The sequence below is a fragment of the Arctopsyche grandis genome, chromosome 9, assembly GCF_051622035.1.
Source record: "Arctopsyche grandis isolate Sample6627 chromosome 9, ASM5162203v2, whole genome shotgun sequence".
In the NCBI taxonomy this organism is placed as follows: domain Eukaryota; kingdom Metazoa; phylum Arthropoda; class Insecta; order Trichoptera; family Hydropsychidae; genus Arctopsyche; species Arctopsyche grandis.
This window is the reverse complement of record NC_135363.1, coordinates 1,278,528-1,302,727: the sequence shown is the minus strand read 5'-3', so window position 1 is coordinate 1,302,727 and position 24,200 is coordinate 1,278,528. Positions and strand designations below refer to the sequence as shown.

General features: G+C 33.6%; 2 protein-coding genes and 1 long non-coding RNA gene across 3 annotated transcripts; 2 read left to right on the top strand and 1 right to left on the bottom strand.

Annotated features, from left to right (window-relative positions):
- Positions 1-1,851: 1,851 nt before the first annotated feature.
- LOC143916863 (kelch-like protein 24) lies at positions 1,852-9,311 on the bottom strand. The gene is made up of 12 exons (XM_077438122.1): positions 9,179-9,311; positions 4,414-4,530; positions 4,197-4,335; positions 4,003-4,119; positions 3,719-3,896; positions 3,445-3,642; positions 3,184-3,366; positions 2,971-3,126; positions 2,743-2,900; positions 2,455-2,674; positions 2,198-2,378; positions 1,852-2,128 (listed from the first exon to the last, which is right to left on the bottom strand). The coding sequence occupies exons 1-12, from the start codon at positions 9,309-9,311 to the stop codon at positions 1,971-1,973; spliced, it is 1,938 nt and encodes a 645-aa protein (XP_077294248.1). The 3' UTR covers positions 1,852-1,970.
- Positions 9,088-16,849, top strand: LOC143917037 (uncharacterized). Its single transcript, XM_077438408.1, has 7 exons — positions 9,088-9,373; positions 9,849-9,959; positions 10,094-10,444; positions 10,523-10,609; positions 10,699-13,974; positions 15,584-15,654; positions 15,741-16,849. The coding sequence occupies exons 1-7, from the start codon at positions 9,358-9,360 to the stop codon at positions 16,149-16,151; spliced, it is 4,323 nt and encodes a 1,440-aa protein (XP_077294534.1). The 5' UTR covers positions 9,088-9,357; the 3' UTR covers positions 16,152-16,849.
- A 1,558-nt stretch (positions 16,850-18,407) lies between these two features.
- On the top strand, positions 18,408-23,995 carry LOC143917491 (uncharacterized). The gene is made up of 4 exons (XR_013261058.1): positions 18,408-18,504; positions 21,755-22,087; positions 22,205-22,280; positions 22,559-23,995. It is a non-coding gene; the product is annotated as an uncharacterized LOC143917491 (long non-coding RNA).
- Positions 23,996-24,200: the final 205 nt, after the last annotated feature.

Here is a 24,200-nt window from a genome sequence, read left to right as displayed (position 1 = left end):
TTGTAATAATTTTCAATTCTTAAAGTTAACGTTAACAAAATGTAATATTTTCCGATTATACACAAACGGTCATTGACCCCGTAACGTTGAATATTATTATTACACATAAAAAATTACGTGCATATATGTACATATGATGTGTATTTACAACACGTGTTCTGGGCGAGGATATGGCGTGCGACGCGAGCTCGTGAGGGACATTGCGTTTGGATCGGAGGTTCCGAGGTTCGATTCCCGGCGCCCGCGGTGAATGAAATCAATTTTTTTCTCGAATATCGTCAAAATATAAATAATTTAAATTAAATTATAATTATAATTTAATTGAAAATAAATACATAAAAAAATGGTTCAAAACCTCGCTAAATGAAATTATTAAAATTACGTATTTTTATATGGCGAGAAGGAATATTTCAATTAATGTTTAAAAAAAAAAGGCGAAATGAAAAATTGGATTTGGCGTGATGTCCGAGACCATTAGCTCAATTTAGACCCATATTCAGGCTATTTGGGGTGATCGGTTCGAGTCGCGACAAAGTCGTCTCGTCGAAAAATGAATTAATCGATTTTTATCGATTCGTTCATTATGTTCGGCGAGATTTAGGACACACACACACACACACACACAGAGATTACCGTCTTTATATATATGATACAGATAAAAATACAAAATATTTTTTATTTAGATTTATTATACGATATACAATCGAGCGCGGTGATGTAGTGGTAAGCTTAAAAGTAGTAATTTTGTCAATTATTGAAATAAGTAATTTTTCTGGAATTTTGAAACGGAATTGACGGGTTTTTTTGGATTATTATCTGGTTTTGGCGGAGGGAAATACCGGAGCGCACATGCCGCACCACTACATCATGCACGACTGTATTATACCTTTTATACTTTTACATTGTTGATAAAAATAACTAACAATTTTTTTTATATTACTTATGTGTTGGGAACTTTGTAACCACCGTGTATGAAAAAGCGAAGATACGTCGTCCTACGTCGAACGCCGAAGCGAAACTAATGACCACTGCATGTATATACACTAATACTGTCACCCAGGTCGCTCGTTTCTTGAACAGACTCTACCAGGGCACAGGCGTGCCCCCCCCCCCTCCCTCTATCTCTCCCGAGCCGTTCCCATCGTGAACGAGCCCAGAGTTCAGCCATCTGATGATGAACCGCGAGACGGTTGAGTGTATCATCACTCCCTCCCCTGAGTTCCAACAGTTCGTCACCTGTATCTCCACGCAGCTTCCTACCCCCGTGCGGGTTAACCCTTCCGTGGTAGCCAAGCGCTCCGGAAAGCCCTAGAAGCATCAGCCGCTGGAAGACAGACCAGGTGCCCCGAGAGCCAGCTTCACAACAGGAATAGGAACCTCCTCGACAAATACAAGACATCCCAGGCTAGTCAATTCGTTCCCTTTGACCCCCACCACGGAACGAACCCACCTGGAAGAAAGAACAAACGTGTTATTTTCCGCCACCTGCTCTCCCAACGCGAGATCAGTGTAAGCGCGCGTAAATACGTATGTCACAATATATAATTTCGAAAGAGACTGTATGTGAGAATGTAATGTTGGTTGGTAACATCACGTTTGTATGGCGACGATACGATATATATTTTTTTCGTTTCAAATAAATTGAATAAAAAAATCAATTGAATTAAGTTAAGCCGGGTAAAACAGCTAGTTATGATACAAAGATATGAAATATAGGTCTATTCACTTTGGCTACTCTATTGATCAGCTCATATGGATAATATTATTTATTTATGTAAGAATTAGCTTGGAAGTCAATTAATAAATTGAAAAATAAACATTTAATATTCACATAAAAATAAAATACATTTTGGTAAATTACATATATACATATTTATTCAAACATTTAGATACAAGATTTATAATTAAAATATTACAAAAAGTATACATTAAATTTATTTTCAAGTAATACAAATAAAAACTATAGTCGCTTAAATAATGGAATCATATGGAATTTCATGACATCCAGACGGAAGATATCTGGATTTGTTGAGTTTTTTTAAAGCTTTCCAAGTTTGTCCTGTCTCGTTGTATTCCCAAACATCATCTAAATGACCACTAGTAGATCCAATTCCTGCAGTTCCACCACCTGCAAATCAAAACGATGAGTTCATTCTACATTTAAGTTTAAGTTTAATTTGTCATATAAAATACTCACCCATGCTAAGTAGTTTATCTTGGAAAACGCAGAGGCTGATTCCATGCATAGGTTTCGGTAGTGTTGTGAATGCTGTCCACACATTTGCAATCGGATCGTAATGCTCGACACTGTCTAAATATGCTTTAGTTTGTTCGGTTATGCCACCAGCGACAAAAAGTTTCCCTTTGAAGGCGACGCTCTAAAAATGGTAGAATCAAAATTAAGTTTAATATTATAAAATCAAATTTTATAATATAAAATTAATTGATGTTAACCGAATGACCATGTCGTGTCTGAATCATCGGAGCACGGTAAGTCCAAGAATTCGACTTCACTGAAAATGTTTGGACTTTATTAAGAGATATAGTTTTTCCATCTTCACTTGTACGCCCGCCTGTTACGTATATTTTTCCGTCGATGACAGAAGCACTAAGCCGATCAACGGCCACCAACAACGGAGCAATGATCTCCCAATCTCCAGTGTTGCTGCTCCATCTATCAGATAATAATTATAATTAACATCTCTTCCAATCCATCTTATGAAATGATTGAAATTTAATCACCTTTCCACTGAAGATAAATATGTATCACTCATACCACCAATTGCGTAGATATCCGTGGAAGAATCGCGACGAAGTGACACTGCTGAGAAAACCCAACGAGCCTGATTCAACGTCTTCAATGAATGTTTCTGACCATTTTTCAAATCAATGTAGTCTACCTGAAAACAAATAAATTTGTTATATTCCGATTTCTCTAAGCAGGTACTTTATAATAGCGAAAAACATTACTGAATTCAGTGAATCCCATTTATTAGATGCTCCACCGATGATAACGATCCAATCTCTCACAATGACAGACGCAAAACCACTTTTACCAATTTCAATGTCTTTGGATAGAGTCCAAGTTTTATTTATTCCATCATATATATCGATGGTTTTCGCCGACTGAAAACACGTTATGCAATAAAATAATAAATTTACAATCCAAGCAAAATATTATACTTGTGATATAAAACTTACACTCTTATACAACCCCCCAACCAGTGCAAGCTTATCGTTTTTTATTATACGAAGGGTCTCTGTTTGAATGAAAGATTTATCATTCTTATCTTTAATTGCTTGTTTAATAGAGGTCATACACTCTGTACTTAAATGACAGAACGTCATTACTTCGTCAAGGAGAAACTGAAAAGAAAACACATTATCCAAATGTTTTTTTTTTGTTTAATAAACTACATATAACATTCAATAAATCTCAAATACCTGTATCGAAAGTAAAGATAACCTCACGTAACTCATCACCTGTGCCAATTTATTTTTTCGGTTCACATTATCATGCTGTATCCATAATTTGACAGAATTGAATACGTCTTTTTCGGAAAACACCACCAAATAATCCGATTTCAAGATTTCAATCAAGCTAGAAACTGTTAGATTGAGAAAATTTTGTGTTTTGTACAGCTAAAACAGAATTAAAATTGAGAAATATAATATAAAGGGACCATATTTTTATATATAGTATGTAATCAACACTCACCTTCCAGAAATTTTCCGTAATCAAATCCATTGCCTTCTTCTTCAACTCTGAATCATATGTTAGTTTAAAAACATTCAGACAGTTAGAAATATCGACTGTTTTAAATTGTGGGGGAATATTCACTTTAAGTCGTTTGGCTAGCTGCATTAATTTTTTGCGGTGTTTTTTTCTTCTATGCCTGAAATTGTATTTAAATGTTAACATTTAAAGATGAAAACATCCATTTTGAATTGATTATTTTATATGTTTATGAACTCGTACTTATTTCTCCAGTATAACAATACTTCAGGATTGCTTCGATAACTTCGTTGTTAAAATCTGAAAATATTCCCTCCACTAGACCTTCGTTTTCCCCAAAGAATTCGCTGCACGCCATTAGGATGATCAAATGCGCGTGAATGCTACAATTATGAAAAATTATAAAAACAAGTGACAAAAAAATTTGGACATAGGTAATTTTGGATTCGATTAAAGATACCTCTGCTTTCTAACAGTAAAAACAGTGTCGCATTTCTTTTCCTTTTTCATGGCATCATACAAATACTCCACCCGTTTTGCAGCAAAATCTGACTTAGCCTTCACTACAAACATCTTGTTTCTAAATTTTCCTAGATTTTCTTTGAAAAAAAATTGAAATTTCGACATCATAATATGATATTAAATACAAGTGTCCGGCATAATAAAGGTAGACTTACCGATTTGACAGATCAGCAACGAGTGATTTCGAGCACTGTCATTGTGTGGTTTTATCACGATAGATAATGATATCTCAACCCATTTGCCGTCGTATTGAAACAAATATTCATTATTTACTGAAACCAAACATTGTACATTAAACCTTTATACATTTTTGTTTTTCATAAATGCCATAATGCCAGTGACTGTGACCCCAAATCCACAAAATTTACAAAATTTTGAAGTAAAAATATAAATATATGAGAGATAATGAGAGCCTGTAATGCAAATTTTATAAGATATAGTGTAAAAATATAAATTTACAAGCGTTTAAACAATTAAAATCTGACAAAACGAGTGGGAGGCGGAAAGTCAAACATGCATGGCAATGACCCGAATGTAATCAAGTCGAGATTTTTTGAATTTTTAAACGTGTTTAATACGAATGGGTCTGGTTCACTGCATCGAAAGTCGAAAGATCGAAAAATAAAGATCGAAAATCTAAAGATCTTAAGTCGAAAAGAATGTATGCATTGGTAAACGGTACTATTAACTACCAACGATTGAGATGTCTTTACAATATGTACAACGATTGAGAGCCAAATTTATTTAACTGAAACTTTGTATATGTATACATATGTAGGTAGTTACACTGTTTATTAAAATTAAGTTTAAAGTCTTACTTAAACTATAGCAACACTGAATTAATTTTTGGATTCACTGATTGTCCGTTCGTTCTATATAGTGTGCACTGCATAAGGAAGCGAAACGTTTTAAAACGTTTCCTCTTAATAACTAACGTATGTACCTTGTTATGCAGCAGAAGATACTCACTGCGTACTCTCTTTCTACTTCAACTAAAAAAATCTTTAAATTGGCGATGTTTAAGAGCACTAGTTATAATACTAGTGCTCTTAAGATTGAGATGTCTTTAACTAGTTATAATGATAATCTTAATCACCAATGTCATAACTGCAAAAAAACAGATTTTTTTTAAATGAAATTTAAGTTAAAGGGTTAGCGCTAGATTATCTATACTGATGTGCCAATTAACCACATAAAAACATGTTTTTACAATATTATATAAAAACCGCAAAAAAATAGACCCCCATCCGATATTAAAACAATCATCTTCTCACAGATTATACACATTTTAAAATTCAAAATAATATCATCGATGATCGAAGTTGACAAACTACTGAAATTCAACATGCATCTTTTGCACTGAAAAGGAATACTACCGTATTTAACAAAATTTTAAGTTTTCTAATTAATGAGATAACATTCCCTTGATAATAACCGCAAAAAATATTTTTCTTGGAGAGATAATTTCAATAACATTGGAAAACCGCATAAAAAACAACTGACTATTGAAAATAGAAGCAAAACATGAAATAAAGAGAAATTTTCAAATATAAAAGAAAGGCTTGAAACCGGGACAAACCCGGAATACCGAGACGCCTGTCAGCCATAATTAAAAGTGATAAATGCGTGATTTTTTTTCTCTATTTTCTTGATATTTAGCGCAAGTAAATATTTGATATGTCATTTTTGTAGCAATTGGAAAGCTATATTTCGTATCAAAATACAGATATTCCTCGACTTTGCCGGAGATACGTTCCTGAACCTCGGTCGAATCTATATATGTATATATTTTTTTTCGGTAGTTTTACTTACTTTTATTAGTACAATAATTCAAATGAATACATATTTAAATTGAAAACAAATTAAATATCTACATACATCATCCGTACTAGATCGAATTATTTTTATTTTTTTTTAACTTTTTTATTTTATTGAATTTATTTTTATTAATACAATAAGTCAAATTAATACATATTTAAATTGAAGAAAAAATAAATAAAAAAATAAAAATCTACATCATCCCTACTTATTAATAGATCTAATTACACTCTTCGACAAATGACGATTTTTTTTTGGATCAGAGACGAGATATGACTTTTCTTATAGATCTATGCCCAGTAAACACGAATCTGGTAATAAAAATATTGATTGGCTCAAGATTCAGAGATGTGTGTTTTTTAAATCGCGCGATTTTTCTATATCTTCGTGTTGTTCGGTCGATGTCTCAAAATCTGTCAATTTCCTGTACAAAATAAATATTGGAATCTATAGTCGGGTATTTTATCTTTCATTTGTAGTACTTTCCAGCTTTCAAATCTCTCCAAGTAGTCGTCCAGTTCAAGTCAAAGTTCAAGTATTGTCAAAAGTACGTATTTTCAATTGGGATTTTTTTCCCATTGTTAATACTATATTATATTGAGTATTTTCTATTGAAACATGTTTATTGGGATAGTGTTCTGGCCACACTATTTTTTGTTTGACGCCATGTATAAATGTATTTTTTTACGATGTACCCCTTTTCTAAATCATAAAAATCTATTTAAAAAAATCTTGTAGTTCATTCTAGGAATACAAGAAATATAGGGTGTATAGCATTGAAAACCACATAGTTATTACGAAAAACGTAAAAATTGGGACACTTGCATACCTCACTTTAGTGAGGCAGGGTTAAAAATAAAAATATATTACTTTTTTCGGTCGTAAGTGCGAACCGTCGAGGACTACCCGTATCTACATACAGCTGCAAACTTCTTAAGGTCTGTTCATACTTAACAGCACTGCACGGCTTCAGCACTGCACGACTCCGTTTCAAATATGTCATTTTATTACATTTCTATTCGTATCTACCTACACGTCGCAGTCACGTCACGTTTACAGCAATTTGGCCGAGTGCAAGGCAAAATCGGCTTACTTATACATTAGAGGCCATGACGATACGGCACAATATTGCTTACGTCGTATTGTCGAGTACTTATATGAATGCATACACGTGCATTCGTAGCTACGCGTCAGAATACAAGTCAACAAAAATGTTTCGACGTTTATCGAACGAAAAATTATGTATAATCGCGCTGTTGTTGGAAGAAGAAGCTCAAGAAGGCAATAAAAAAGCACGGAGGCGTTTTGATGTGCATCCCATGTTAAGAAATAGATAAACCGAAGGAGAGTTTTGGACACTGTATAAGGAGCTTGTGGATGATGGACAAAATTTTTTTAAATATTTGCGCCAAAACCATGTCGAAATATTGAACAGCTGTCAACTGTCACTATCGATAATTGGTCCAAAACAGCAAAGCGGCTGACTCATGGCACGTAATTCGCGTGTATATTTCCACGATGGCCAAAAAAACGGATACGATACGTTGACGGATGTTGCTGTTATGAACAGGAAATGTCGGGTACTGCTATAAGCATGCCGTGGCGTAAACGTGACGGTTGGTATGAATATACCCATACAAAATGAACCAAAGAATACTTTTCGTACAGCCGGATACCTGCTGAAGTTGGTACGTGCTGACTAGGTATGAACAGACCTTTATTTGTTCTATGTGAAAATGTTTCGATTCATTCGAGTGTTTCAATTTTCCCAAAAAAACCCGGTTTATTTCCGGGAATAAGCTGGGCTTTTTCCTGCCGGCACATCTCTTACTATGTACTGTAGACGGGGTAGGAAGTGTTGACCGTATCCCAGCCTAACGAAATACTGTTGTGCTTGTTTTAAGTTGTTTTATTGTTTGCCTAAATATTGTACAAGTGTATTAGAATATTTGAGGAAGTTTTCTCGAAGCGGCTTTTGGCTGTTGACTTGGTGTCGTGATGGCCGCTGGATCTGCAATGTGTCGTTGCTCTGGATCCGGCTATGTTCAGATGTCTCTGGATATGGCAGTGTGTTGCTGGCTCGGCATTCGGCTGAGTTGCAAGCGTTCTTCCATTGTAGGGTAGTGTAGTGGTAGCTGTTAAGATGCTGGTTGTCGACTGGTCCGCTGCTGTGTGTCGACTCTTGTTGCTGTGGGTCGACTCTTGTTGCTGTGGGTCGACTGAAGTTGTTTGGGGTGGACCTCCTTTTATATTGTTTTTGGGGATCCACGTGACTTGTCGCAGGTGGTGTTTACGTGTGCGACTTATGCGAGGAATGTGGTTTGTTGTTTAGGGTGGACGTTTCTCGAATGTTTGGCGCCGTTCCACTCGATTTAGTTTAATGGCTGCAGTTGTTCTTCGATTTCGTGACGTTCCGCTCGGCTTGTTGGGGCGGAATATGCTAGAATGTTTGGCGCCGTTCCACTCGATTTAGTTTAAAGGATGCAGGTGTTCTTTCGTTCTGCTTGGCTTGTTGGGGTGGACGTTTCTCGAATGTTTGGCATCGTTCCACTCGATTTAGTTTAATGGATGCAGGTGTTCTTTCGTTCTGAGATGACGTCAATGGTTGAGCGTGAGAAATGTATTCTCCGTCACACTAGATGTTTCGATGACGAGATTCCTACAGATTCACTGATTGTCCGTTCGTTATGTATAGTTTGCACTGCATAAGGAAGCGAAACGTTTTAAAACGTTTCCTCTTAATAACTAACGTATGTACCTTGTTATGCAGCAGAAGATCGAATGTTTGGCGTCGTTCCACTCGATTTAGCTTAATGGATGCAGGTGTTCTTCGACTTGAGATGACGTCAATGGTTGAGCGTGAGAAATGTATTCTCCGTCGCACTAGATGTTTCGATGGCGATGACGAGATTCCTACAGTACCAAAAGGCAATTAGATTATTAGTCACATTGCGGCGGTCACAAAGACAATTTTTGCCATGAAAATCGCGAATACGCAATATTTGGAACTCGAGTTCTCGTTAGTATGATGGACTTTTCGGCTGCCAGATGTTCCGTTATAGAGATTCTAGTGCTTTGTGACCAGTAATCACCGGACCGCACCAAAAGATGAAAGAAGATAATTTTTATTTGTAGCAACACTGATTCTGTGTCGGTTGACGGTTGGAAATTGTGCAGCGGAGTTGCCGATCGTCCGTTCGACTCTCGACCGGCCGTCGTTCAAAAGTCGTCGCATTTCGTATCGTCTGTCACCTGGAGTGGAAGAAGAGCCGTTTCAAGACATGGAAGCCGGTCCAGGTAAGAGACGATCTTCAGCCTGGCCAACTTTCAGCCTTTCAACTGCGCCACATGCCAAACTCGTACCGCGTGCTCTTCTCTTTATTTGCAACTACGTTTCGACGTAACTTATAACCTAACCTCACTTTCCTTCGCTATCTTCTATCAATGTCCAGCATTCACAAAGCTGTTTAGAAACACTGTTTGGTCGCTATCGTACTGTATTCACACATTTTAATAATAACCTCTCGGACTACAAATTGACAAAGTATAATTTTCGTCCATTTCTTCATTATATACATACACTGCCTTCATTTTAAATATTCTTCTTATTATACCTTTCTACAAAAAGTTTTATCTTCTTTTTGTGTTATTTTTATGTACATATATCAAATATGATAATGCTAAACTAACCACATTTAAGAATGCTCAATATATATATATACATATAATATATCAGTCGCATTTCATTTCAAATAAAAACGCATACTTTTAGTTACAAGATCTCGGCGCAATATAACAGCAGAACCAGCCGAAAAGGAGAATGCGAATTCTGCTCCGGGTACTCCCGTTAAAAAGACTGGAAAAGTTATCAAAACCGAAGTTGGTTAGTGTGCTTCTCGAAATATTATTTTACACATACAAAATTATTTTATTTATTTGCTATACGTATTTAATTACTCGAATAAATGAAGTTTATCGTATTTATTTAAAGCAATTATGTATTTATTCGATTTGCAGATACACCGTTGTCTAATTTGAATGAAGTAATCCAAGACAAAATGAATCTGGGCGATGTGATCGCTTCTCCGGCAAGAATTACGAGAAGTAGAAGATCTTTGTCTGTCTGTAGCAATCCTCCTGATAGTCCAAGTCGAACTTTGCTAAAGCGAGCGATATCTCCAAATAGTCCTAAAAAAGCTAGGACTCCTGTTAGAGAATTGACAGCTAAGAAGACTCGGGAATCAGTCATCGATAAAAACGTTTCTTCAAACGAAATGACTCCTACTAAAAGATTATTGAAAATAAATGAAAATTCCCTTCTCACAGTTGATTCTCCCAAACCGCGTAGAACTCGACTTTCTTTGACTGGTATTTTTTTCTTTATTTAAATACAATCTATATAAAATTTAATACGCACATATTATAAAACAATTTTTCTATGTTTAGAATCGGAATCAAAGCCAGAATTAAGTAACTTGAGGAGGTCACGCCGTCTCAGTACGGAATTGAATGTCGTCGAAGAAGATCCAATAAGTAAGTTATTGTCATTTTTCTGTATATGAAAATATAATTGGTAATTTTTTATATGATATATTCAATCAACTTTTTTTTTATTATTTTAGAAGAGGCTATCGTAGAACCTACGAATGTTTCACTTACTAGGAAACGTCGTACAAAAACATTAAGTGTCATTCCGACTGAACCAACTTTACTCGAAGAGACAGAGACTAATGAAAATGAATCCATGGAGTCTGAAACTGCTAATGTATCGGACAAGGCAAATTCGTCTGACGTAATCCAAGATAATTCTGAAAATTTAAACAAATCTAAATTATCGTCACCGACAGAAACTTTAAATAAATCATTGTCTAAAGTATCATCGCCAAATTTAAATAAATCAGCATCTAAACTATTGTCGCCGAAAGAAACTTTAAATAGATCATCGCCAAATTTAAATAAATCAACGTCTAAATTATCGTCACCGACAGAAATTTTAATTAAATCATCACCCAAAATATCATCGCCAAATTTAAATAAATCAACATCTAAAATATCATCACCGAATCTGAATAAATCGGTGTCTAAAATATCGTCACCAAAAGAAAACTTAAACAGATCATCGCCTAAAATATCGTCACCAAAAGTAAACTTAAACAGATCATCGCCTAAAATTTTATCACCAACGAGTGATGTAAAAGATTTCTGTATTGTTTTAAATGATTGTAGTAGAAACTCAATTAAGGAAAAAAATGAACGTTCTTCTTTGACTGGTGGGAATAATCTTTTAATGGATGATGATTTGGCACAAAACAGTACTCAAATAAATGGAGACCAAATTGATAATCAGGAAAAAAAATCGACGCCTGCAAAAGGTATGAAATCACCAAGACTAGTTTTAAATGATATTGAAAAAACGAAAGACTATCAAAATGATTCCATTCTAAATGTGAGTGGAAAGTTAAATGTAACTGGACCGTATGATCAATCACCAAATCGGTCTAGTCGGAAAAATTCGACGTTAATTTCAGATGACATTGAACTGAAAGAACAAAATGTTTCCATTCGAAATGATTTGAATAAAAGTGGAAAATCGAATGAGACTGAATCACATAATCAATCGCTAAACCGCTCTTCCCGGAAAAATTCACTAGTAATTTTAAGTGATGATGAAAAAAATGATTCAAATCAAAGTGGAAAGTTAAATCTATCACCAAATAAATCCATGCGTAATAATTTAAACAAAAGTGGAAAATTAAATGAAACTGGATCGCACGATCAATCGCTGAATCGGTCTTCTCGGAAAAATTCACTAGTAATTTTAAGTGATGATGAAAAAAATGATTCAAATCAAAGTGGAAAGTTAAATCTATCACCAAATAAATCCATGCGTAATAATTTAAACAAAAGTGGAAAATTAAATGAAACTGGATCGCACGATCAATCGCTGAATCGGTCTTCTCGGAAAAATTCACTAGTAATTTTAAATGATGAAAAAAATGATTCCATTCAGAACGATTTAAATCGAAGCGGAAAATCGAATCAATCCATTCGGAATAACTTGAACAAAAGTGGAACATTGAATGATACTGGATCACTAAATCGCTCTACTCGCAAAAATTCATCAGTAATTTTAAATGTTTCCATTCAGGATGATTTAAATCAAAGTAGAAAGTCAAATCAATCACCAAATCAGTCCACTCAGAAAGATTTAAATAAAAGTGGAAAATCAAACGGGACCGGATCACCCAATAAATCACTCAATCGCTCTTCTCGCAAAAATTCATCAATAATTTTAATTGACGATGAAATTAAAGATAATCAAAGGGGTAAATTGAATGAGTCTACATTATCTAGTGACACATCTCAATCATCAATTAATAATTTGGTTTTAGAAGAATCACCAAAAAATACTAGTAAACGTCTGTCTGCAAAAGAGATATTTTTGAATGAAAGTGCTTCTGAAACTAAAGCATCCGAAGACAAAAAGAAGAAAAATGATTCATTATATGAAATTGAAATGATGGAAGTGGATGAATCTAGCACATCGTTAATAATCGACGAAGAAGTGGACATTAAGAAAGACAATGCTAAGTCACCTAAGCGTAAATCCATTTCGGATGTTGATAAATCAATTCTAAGCTCTCCGAAATCTGATGATGATTCGTGTTCGGAAGATGAAGACGATGTGAAGGACACATTTTTGGATTTGGCAGAGGATGCCGGCTCGGATTATCAATCTGGCGATAGCATGAACGAATCGGAGAGATTAGATATTGAAGAAAATGAAATTATCGAGCGAGGACACTCTTTGAATTCCGAGTCTGATGAAGAAGACGTCGATGACACGTACGAAAAAGATTCGTTCGTTTGCAGCAGTGACGAGGAAGACGACGTTTTGTTGAGCGGCACTGGCGATGATCTCAGTTCGGGCGAAGAAATGAACCAATCTTCAAAATCCAAAGCCAAATACAACGCAAAGTCTGAGAAACAACGTAAGAATGCGTCGAGGGAAATGTATTCAGCGAAACACGGCAGCGCCAATACCACAAAATCGCCAAACACCAGTGGTAAGAATCAATTTTCAAAATCTTATTCAGAGCCTGAAGCTTCGATCTTGAACCAAAGCGATGAGAAGGAAATTTCAATAGTCGAAGTTCACAACATTTCTAAAGATCCCTTATCTGTGACGTTGGCTAAAGATTCGAAGAAATCCCTGTCGAACAGTCAGGATCGGGAAACTACCGAGTCGTCTTCCGACGATGACGAAAAGCACATAAGAGATACGTACAATGAAGAGTTGCAAAAATTGCGCAACATTGAATACGTTTCGGATACGTCTAGTGAAATGAATTTGAAAAATGATTCAACTGCTCTAAACAAGTCTGTTAAATCATCTCCGAAAATATCCGACAGTGAAAAATCTTCCCTGAATACATCGAAAGCGTCGAAAAAATTCAATTTATCTTCCGAACTTAATAAGAGCGACAGTATGTTAACGAAAAAAAGGAATTCGAATACATTCAACAGCTCTTTGAGTGGACTTGAGGGGTTGAAAGTCAAGGAAGAATTGCAAACGTCGGCTACAGTCGAGGAAAACATTGACAGATTGCGTCGATTGGACGAATCTATCAAGAATATTTACTCGTCTGTCATCAATACTGTCGATCAGGTCAAATGTTCCGTTGATGCTGTCGTACACAGCACTTCCAATTTGAACGCACAACTGGAAATCAACAACACTTCATTTAACGTATTTAAAAGAAAACTGACTGAAAATTACCCGATTGAGGAAAAATCGCAGAAGAAAATATGTGTATCTCAAGAAGACACACCGATAGAAATCCAGAAATCAGCCTATGAAGTCCTCAACACTAAAAAACCCAAACGTAAACGTACTCGTAAGTATAGATCAAATACGTTTTACACCTGCTCTTGCAGGTGTCTTCCAAAAAGACACCTGCAAGAGGAATGATAAATTGGGCTCAAACTTCCAACTGAAAGTTTTAATATATGAGCTGTTTGTTATGTTTGAAATTTGCGTACGTCCGATTATCTCCGTTTCTGAGAAATATCTTGCGAAACAATAAATATAATGTTTTGCGGTTTAAAATATTTAAAAATACTGGTGGTCTGTAGTACGTTTAATCTGCTTTTCGGAGATTCTGGGCATATCGAATTAAAAATCTCTATTTGAGGAATATAAGAAGGTCACAAAACAAAATTTGATAATTAAACAAACATACACATTCACATATACCGGTTATGAGAGCATTTTCGATGCAAATTGAGCGCAAATGTAGGGAAACTTACACAAGACAAAAGTTCTACCTCCGGTTGTCGGATTTTTTTATTACTTAAAATCACTATAATTATTATACACATTAAATATCAAGAAAATTTAAATAATTTAAAAGGTCAAAATAAAATAATGAAATACTGTTTTAAAGAAAAATACTACTTCTGGTTTACGAATTCTGACCAAAGCCTTATCAGCTCTTAGTTAGTACATAAAGAATACAAATATAAATTTTCAGCTTGATAAGTTCAGGGGTGTGGAATGAATCGTAGTCACAACATTTTTGACTTCTCTAAGGGGAAAAAATCCCACTTCCAGTTTATTAAATTTAGTGATACTTTTTTATTTTCATCACATTGATACAAGAATTATACTTGAATAATTTCGTGGAGAGCACACATGTTTAAGGGGTCGAAAAAAATAGTGGAAGAAAAATCGAACAAGAGTAAACTGCCACTTCCGATCGACGGATGCTTACCAAATTTTATACATAACTTAGTATTAAGCTTAAACTTCTAGATATGAAATTTCAGTTCAATAAACTAAAAAGGTTTCTGAGAAATACATAAAAAGAACCTCGATTTTCTCGAGTAAAAGTACTACTTACAGTTTAGGAAATAGTATTTAAAAAATGTTTGGGTATAAAATTTATAATTTCTATTACATGTAAAAATTCTAAGTCTGATTCGTTTAGCGGTTTGGGAGATAATTGAATTCAAAAACTTAAAAATGTAAAAAGAGGACATCTATAAAGGGAGGTACAATTTTCGGTCAACTTAAAAATAAAAATAAAAATTACGTCGTATCGATAAGAATTTCAGTAACCGATACTAAGTTTCAGTTCGATAGGACTAACTGTTCAAAAAAATACACAGACACCCACATATTTTTTATACATATATATCATGAAAACGTGATGAGTGATCGATTCTTCATGATGACAAAATCGATCGATCGATTCATGATCACAAAACTTCATCTATTGTTACTTTGTACATAGATAAGGTAAAAAGTGATAACAAATTGTGAATTAAGTCAAATATTGTTGTTGAAACTGAAAATTGGACTTCAGCCACTTTAAAATACATATAACAGCTCATATCACAATTAGCTGGTAGTTTGGGTGTTTGTAATAGATACGAACTTATACGCGATGATTTCAAATCATTTATAAATATTATTTTTGTCTAATGTTTTCGATAAATTTTCAGATAAAAAGGCAGACCGGAATTCCTTAAAATTGAGTGAAAAATCAAAAACCATTAAACGTTCTAGAGATTCGGTTTGTTATGAATTGATTATTAATCAATACGGATTTTTCTTTAACTAGTGTTGATCATGATTATAATGAAATGTTTCGGTTTGTAGGATGTTGATATGACTTCCAAGAAGGTTGTCAATGTTGCTGCCGAGCTGCAAGCCATTTCTGTGATTCCGAGCAAGGAGCCCAAAGATATCGTTGCAACTTCCAACTTTGAAGTGGAAGAGGTGGATGCGAATAAAAAATATAATTGGACGGGTACCGCTGGAAGATTCCACATCACGGAGAAAGCTGTACGACGTAGCATCGTCTCCGATAGCACTACTTCCTTCAGCGTTGTTTCCCTTAAAAAACACCCCAAGCAAGATATCAAAGTTGAAAATGCTTTGGTTTCCAAGTTTGTTAACTTTAAGAATGACATGCTTTATGGAAACAAATTAAAACGTGAACCATCTACTAATATTAAAAAGAATCTTTTAAAAATTAAATTACAGCAGGCGGCTTATGCCAGAAAGTAGTGATGATTGCTTTTGATTATTGAATACTTTATACGTTGGGTATATTATCTTTGGATAAGACATATTATTTGGAAATTTTTTATTTTTTATGTTTCTATATGTATGTATGTTAAATTTAATTTAAGTTTTAATAATCTTTTTGTTCTTATTTTATATCATGCATTGAATTTATAAAAGTTCTTCATGATTGACTTCAGTTAAATATTTAAATCAGTTTTTGATATATATTTTGTTTAATCACTATTTTTCACATCTGTTTTATTATCAAACGAATCAATAAAAAAATTGTTAATGTTATTTTATTTTACCAAAATATTGGTCTACCTATAAAATAATAATTCCAATAGATTTAAGAAAATTTCTAGTATTGTATTTATGATTTATTTTTTAACACTTGAAATTTACAACAATAAAATTATGGAGTTGGCATAAGAATCACACACATTATGGAAGAATCTCAATTATGTTTTTGCTCTTTGTATTTTTTTTATTTACATCTGTATATATATTGCGACATTCAAATTGCCTTTTAATTATCACGTTTTAGAGGACTGAACTATTTTTGAATCCAGTAAAACTGTCCTGTCTGATAATACAGCTCTTATTTATCGCTGTAAACGTGTTAAAATACATATATGTTCCAAGCTTGTAGACGAGTATTTTGTTAACTTTTTAATTAATAAACAAGTTGAATTTATATTTGTATTTATTTTTATTACATTGTACATTTCACAAAAGAACACAATTTGTATACAGAAATATTTATATTGCATATTGATGGGCTATTGAGCTAAACCTTCATTCAATTTTATAAGACATCAAAATAAAGCATCAATGATCAAGATTTTTTCATCTGGGTTGGATCTTTGTATAAAAACTAATTCTTACAACGACTGAATAGTAATACTACAAGCAAACGTACAGAATAAAGTTCGGATGAATTTAAAAATGCCGCCAAATTAAACAGCTGACTTACGTCATGTCGAGCGTTACAGTCGTAACGTGTCAAAATACGACCATCGGCACAATTCAAATTCGAACCTAGACGAAAGCACAGCTATCATACACGTCTTAAAAGATGCTCATTCCATTCGTACCTAAATTTAAAACAATTCAATACAATTATCGAGTTGAAAGAATCATTACGAACTCCGCTTTGAATATATACGAATTGAGAGAAAAATTCAATTCTCCGATTGATTTAGTATAGTTTTAACACATTCAAAAAATCAAATCGAGTTAGGTGTGGTATGAGATTCGTATATTAAAACGTTCGTTCAATTTTTGCTTTATCTACGAACCGGAAAAAATACTTTTACTCTAGAGAATCGAGGTTTTTTTATGTTTTTATCAGAAACCTTTTAGTTTATTCAACCGAAATTTCATATCTAGAAGCTTAAGCTTAATACCCAGCTATGTATAAAATTTGGTAAGCATCCATCAACCGGAAGAGGCAGTTTTCTCTTGTTCGATTTTTCTTCCACTATTTTTTTCGACCCCTTAAACATGTGTGCTCTCCACGAAAAAAATCAAGTACAATTCTTGCATCAATGTGATGAAAATAAAAAAGTATCACTAAATTTAACAACCCGGAATTGAGATTTTTTCCTCTTAGAAAAGTAAAAAATGTTGTGACCACGATTCATTCCACACCCCTGAACGTATCAAGCTGAAAATTTATATTTGTATTCTTTATGTACTAACTTAGAGCTGATAAGGTTTTGGTCAGAATTTGTAAACCGAAACTAGTATTTTTTTTTAAAACAATATTTCATTATTTTATTTTGACCTTTAAAATTATTTTTATTTTCTTTATATTTTATGTGTATAATGATTATAGTGATTTTAAGTAATAAAAAAATTTCGAACAAAATCCGACATCCAGAAGTAGAACTTTTGTCGTATGTAAGTCTCCCTACATTTGCGCTCAATTTGCATCGAAAATGCTCTCACAACCGGTATGTGTGACCGTGTATGTATGTTTAATTATCAAATTTTGTTTTGCGACCTTCTCATATTCCTCAAATACATAGATAATGTCATGAGTTGGTCACAGCCGAATTTTTCCTTCAGCTCTATGCTAAATGGGGGGGATTCTGTTTGTAGCGAATTTTGAATGCAATTCAACCGTTCGAAAGCGGGATTTCAATGCTGAGACGTGATCGGAAGCGTGCTGAAGCCAATTATGATTTTGAGAAGACGTTTCGAATTAAAAATGAGATTGAAAATGCGGGTGTGGTGAGAGTGAGCAGCCGCACAGTTCGCTCGTTGCAAGTAGCGACTAGCATTGGCGTCGCTTGTGCGCGTGGCGTCTCAGCTGCTCCTGCCTGGACGCATCTCTCTCGTCGTTCTGGTAAGTCCAGCTTCTGACCCAAGCTTCGGTTGGACTATCCAGCCTTGTATATCCTCCACAGCCTACCCTCAAGCCATGGACCGGAGCCTGGGACAGTCCACACGCCCCGCTGTCACCCCCGCACCGATCAGCTGGTGCGTCGCGTACCCCAGCTGATGTCACTCAGCTGCTCTGAAATCACGATTCCCGACGATTACGATCCATACACCACATTACAACGATCACACTCAATATTTCGCAACTGCGGAATCATCTTGGGAGCGATCGCTCTCACTCCGACCGCGTTCTTCGGCTCAAGGCCTCTTCCCAAGCGTCCGAATCACGCGTCTTTTTGAACTCCTCGACTGGTCTCATTTGACGACCGAATCGTCCGGATTTTACTGATTTTTTTTCGTGTGGACGACGCCATTCGATCGGCCATTTTAGATCGGGCGTTTCGATTATTTTAGAAGGCGTCGAGGCTCTTCCTCGTTTAGGGATTAGCATTTTTGGATGCTTCTCATCTTCCTTATATGGACGCTTCGAAGGCCAGTCTTTCTTGTACCGAAAAAATGTGGCCTTTTCGTAAATATGATGTAATAAAATCGGAACTTGTTTTTCAATCAAAAATATATGAGGGACTATGCCTGACGTTCCTTGATAGAAATTTTGTGATTTTTTCATGGCTCAAACCAATGAGTCATTTAAAAATCGTCTCACCTTTATGTAGGACTTATTAAAGTAAATTTTTAGTGGAATAGAAAATGAAGGTATTCTCATATATCGTACAGACTTCAATCTTGAAAAATTCAGCTTTTCTGTTGTAATTTTTTCAAGTATTATTTTATTTTATTTTATTTAATTTTTGCTACTTAAATTGTTCTCAATATTTTTATCATATGAAGATATGTTTTTGGTCTTATTATAGAAAATTTTGAAGGTCTGCCCAAATAAGTAATGCAATGATTGAAAATTATTTTCCTTTCTTGGTCAGTAATTATTATTTGAGGTAGTAGTTCATGAAGAAGTTTTAAAATGGAGAAAACACTACAGTCGGATCCATTGGAGTTGGAATACATAAATCTTGAAAACTCTTCTACCAAAATCAATATAATTTATGAAACACTTAAATTGTGCAGTTGAAATTGCACAAAAAGCATCTAAATTGCGCTTTTATTTTAGTTTAATTCAGGCTTGTGGATCTAATCAGGTTTAATCAGAGCTGTGGATCAATCAAAATTCACTGACTCCGATTCCGGCTTTATTTTATGATTCGACCCCGACTCCAACTTGATCGATTTTAGTAAGATGGAGTTTTCTTGCCAAAATATACAATTATTAGAAATAAAAGTAATAGTGATTTTCAAAATATAAAAAATATATAGGAATTAAAAATATCACTAAAAATTGACATGTAACCCAATTTATTGAATTATTAGTAATGAAATAGGTATAAACAAAAAAGTGCATTCATAGTATATGTGTATGGATTTCATACACAAACAAATCAATTTAATAAAAAAATATGATTCGGAGTAAATATAGTTTTTGGCCAGGACAAATCAAAACGTGTACAATTTAACGATTTTATTTATAATATAATTTAAATTCATGATTTTTATAATTAAATTATTAAATTTCAATCTACGAGTTGATTTACTTCATTAAAATTAAAGACTAGTTGTTGCATACCGTGATACTATTACTTGAAAAAAATAATAAAAAAGAGTCGGTTAATTTTTTTACTCGACTCCGCTTGAAATGTTCCAACTCCGACTCCACCACAGCCCTGATTTGATTTAAAATGGAACTGGATAACTTCGGATTTTGGTATTGTTTATGAGATCCACGAAACTTTTCAAAATTTTGCATAAGTTCATAAATATTTTTAAATGGAAATTTATGTTTTATAAATAAAATATAAAAAAGATGTCAATAATATATGTATTTCTAATTGGTCAATATTGTTTTGGATAGTAAATAACCAGGATAGGGTAAAAGTTACAATAGGGGCTCGGAACTTTTATAGATACCTCTACAATTTGAAATGAGAAAATATATCTCTTCAATTGTACAAATTCCAGAAAACTCACAAATCGCTTAATTTCAATATTATTTATTTATATGGCGAATATATTATTATAGTTATAAACGGGACTGGAGTAATTAAAAAAAACGCAGCTACTGCTTTAATCAACACTTCTACTCTAATTTAAAAAATATGGCGTATACGTATATATGCGTAATACTAATTTCCAATAACCACATTAGTCTTTCATTGATCAATGTGACGAATGGACAAATTTTCGAATTTGAAAATTTGTAATATTTAGTTTTGATTATTCACTCTTGCCACATACATACTTATGAAACCCTACACACTCGTTACTTTTATAATATGCACTTACATACATTATTGAGTTATAAAATGCATTTTTAAAATGCATGCCACTTAAAAAAAAGAGATAGATTATTTTGATTTTGGCTCTTTCAAAAACAACATGATTCTACAGTCGTCAGAAGTACATATGTATAATTTACATAAGGCTTGAGCTTTTATTATTCCTAAGATTCTCAATTTTACCCAATTTTGGGTATTTTTTTTTTATCTCAGTTTAGTGGTCTTTGTGTTACAGTTATTGATTACAGTTGAAAAACATTAACATTACTTAAAATCTGTTGTCCTTTTCACTGAGAGCCGGGGCCACACCGGATGATTTTCGAGCAAATTGGTAGGTGACTTCGTTGCACGACCAGTTAAAATGTACGTAGTTGTATGGAGCATGCCATAATCGAAGAACAAAAAGGCATCTGACCGGCGTTCAGTGATTTCACGATGATTTTATTGCTCGAGTGACCGGCACAATCCTTCAAAACTCATTAATTAGTTGCCAGTGACTACATAGTGAAAAAACTATGAATACGTTTGACTGTAGTGAGCGGATTCTTGGTTGCTTGAGTTGGGGTATCTCCAGAAACTTCGCTTGGGGAACAAAGTCCCTCGCAAGTCGTCCAGTGTGGCCCGGCTCTAACGACTGATAGCAATATATTATTTTAACAGTTTGGCATTAGTGTATACTTAGCATTGTTTTATTTCATGGCTAATAACCATACCCTGGCCAACAACTGATGTTTTTCCTGTTTTAAGATGTAAATTCTTTATGAACTCAAAAGTTTTTATAATTCATGTGAATAAATAGGAATTATATCTATTATTTTTAAAAAACTCTTTATATATACATATTATTAATTATTCTTATTATTTTTTCAGATAGTAAATACAATTCATAACGTGAAACAGACTATTGTGACAGATGATGTCTGAATGTGTTATTGGACTTGGCGAACATATTTGCTCAAGAATGGAGTTTCTCTTGTTGTTTTTGAATATACGACAAATAAAACCCGGTTGAAGTTATTTCAAAATACAAATACAAAAGAAGACATTGAGAAACCATGGCAATTTCTAATTACTATTGAAATTAGCGGACAGGTGTCATTGAAGAACATATATTTGGCCTGTATGAAAATCAAAGAAAATTGCACTTAAAGGCATGATAATTGGAGTTTAATTATTTTGATAATTTAGAAATGACTTTGAAAGGTAAACGTTTAAATTATGTTATAGTTTTTAAATGAAATATATTTCAAGTATTAATTTAATATGTATAATAAAATTTGTAATTTTGCAATTGCTAATTTTTATTACATATATTTTCAGATGAAGGCGAAAAGTTTGATAGATGCTACAAAGAGACGAAGAGAAGAAATTTTCTGTATATACAGAAGTTATTTAAGTGAGTACATACAACCTTTTGTATAATGTATATAATATGTATTAATCTCAGTAAGACTGGAATTTATAATTCTAAAGTGAATTAATTTACATTATTGCGAGCTGTGTTTACTAGGTCGTTGCTTGTTTAAGTTACATATTAACTTTATAAATTAAGTTACTTTATCTGGAATGTATTCTCTTATTACATTTGTGTGATGAAATTCACCATTTTGCATACGTACAAACAAAAGGAATATATTTACATACAAATCGCTGATAATTTGAATTGAATTTCAGAAGTGGACATTGACATTGCCTGGACACTGGACACGGTGTTTTAAATTATACACGCGGACAAATGCAAGCGTTAATCACCATTTACTTTTTTTTTATATTATTTTCTTTTTCGTCGTCGGTTACTTTCCACATGCGAATTATATTACAGTACATCGTAGTTATTGTTTAGTTGCTTTTCAAATGCTACATATCCAATGTAGTATTTCAGTAAATGTAGAGAACGATATTTGTCGTTAAAATTTAAATTGCATCGAGTCGATACTTGAAATATACTGTATTAAATTTTTATCGACCTCGTATTGTTGTCGGTCTTGCGTGGAATCTCATTGAATGTTCCGAGGCTATTGAGAAAGCTTAGTTTTAATGTTGTCTAATCGAAATACGGTCAAACTCGGTTATCACGATTACCGAACAACTAAATCGTACGATGTGTGAGGAAACGTATAGTAGATTTGTTTATATGCAGTCGGAATTTCGTCATAACCGAGGGTGACCGTCATTTCGAACGTTCTATAGTCATGCTGGGATTCTGTATGGTTCTCGATATAATATACGAGGCTGCTCTTTCTTTTGAAATCAATAAATAAATGAAATGCGAACATCGTCTTGTTCAATTTGTTCTCAAACTAAACTTGTGTTTAAATTTATTTGAAGTATTTTATTGAAAACTCATACGAGTAATTTTTAACGGCGATCGGCCAGACTGTCGTCGCAAGTGTGTTTTTATTTTCATTCATTACTAGTGGTTTTAACCGGCTTTGCTCGGTATTTGTAATATAAACCGTTTAAACATGGTTAATCTAATAGTAAACATTCATTTGTTTTTTTATTAAATTTATTTGAATCGAACAAGAAATAATATTCAACAATCGTCATAGTAACTTTGATTTGTTTTCGATGCTTCTACCCAAAACTTACATACATACAAAGTCTCTTTTGAAATTATATATTAGACTAGTAGTTTTACCCGGCTTCGATCGGTATTTGTAATATAAACTACTTAGACATGGCTAATCTAATAGTAAACATTTGATTACATTTATTTGAATATTCATCTGTTTTTTTTTATTAAATTTAACGTCACTGATTATACAAACCAAAACTTACATACAAAGTCTTTCGAAATTATTAGACTAGAGGTTTTACCTGGCTTTGCTCGTTATTTGTAATATAAACCGTTTAAACATGGCTAATCTAATAGTAAACATTTGATTAAATTTCTTTGAATATTTTTATTTTATTTAAATTTGAATATTCGTTTGTTTTTTTTATTAAATTTAGCGTCACGGATTATACGAACCAAAACTTGCATACATACATACAAAGTCTCTTCCGAAATTATATATTAGACTAGAGGTTTACCCGACTTCGCTCGGGATTTGTAATATAAACCGTTTAAACATGACTAATCTAATAGTAAACATTTGATTAAATTTCCTTGAATAGTTTTATTTAAATTTATTTGAATATTCGTTTGTTTTTTTATTAAATTTAGCGTCACGTATTCTATGAACCAAAACTTACATACATACATACAAAGTCTCTTTGGAAATTATATATTAGACTAGAGGTTTTATAATATAAACCACTTCGCTCCGTATTTATAATATAAACCGTTTAAACATGACTAATCTAATAGTAA

Bases quoted from the DNA above. Each gene is read 5' to 3' on its own strand.
- LOC143916863 (XM_077438122.1), bottom strand. From the start codon at position 9,311: ATGCGACGACTTTTGAACGACGGCCGGTCGAGAGTCGAACGGACGATC. The intron at 3,127-3,183 runs GTATAATATTTT...ACGTGTTTTCAG, and splicing joins GTGTAAGTTTTATATCACAA to TCGGCGAAAACCATCGATAT. The intron at 2,675-2,742 runs GTGATTAAATTT...ATTATCTGATAG, and splicing joins TATTTATCTTCAGTGGAAAG to ATGGAGCAGCAACACTGGAG.
- LOC143917037 (XM_077438408.1), top strand. The intron at 9,960-10,093 runs GTTAGTGTGCTT...TTCGATTTGCAG, and splicing joins AGTTATCAAAACCGAAGTTG to ATACACCGTTGTCTAATTTG. The intron at 15,655-15,740 runs GTTTGTTATGAA...TTCGGTTTGTAG, and splicing joins TTAAACGTTCTAGAGATTCG to GATGTTGATATGACTTCCAA.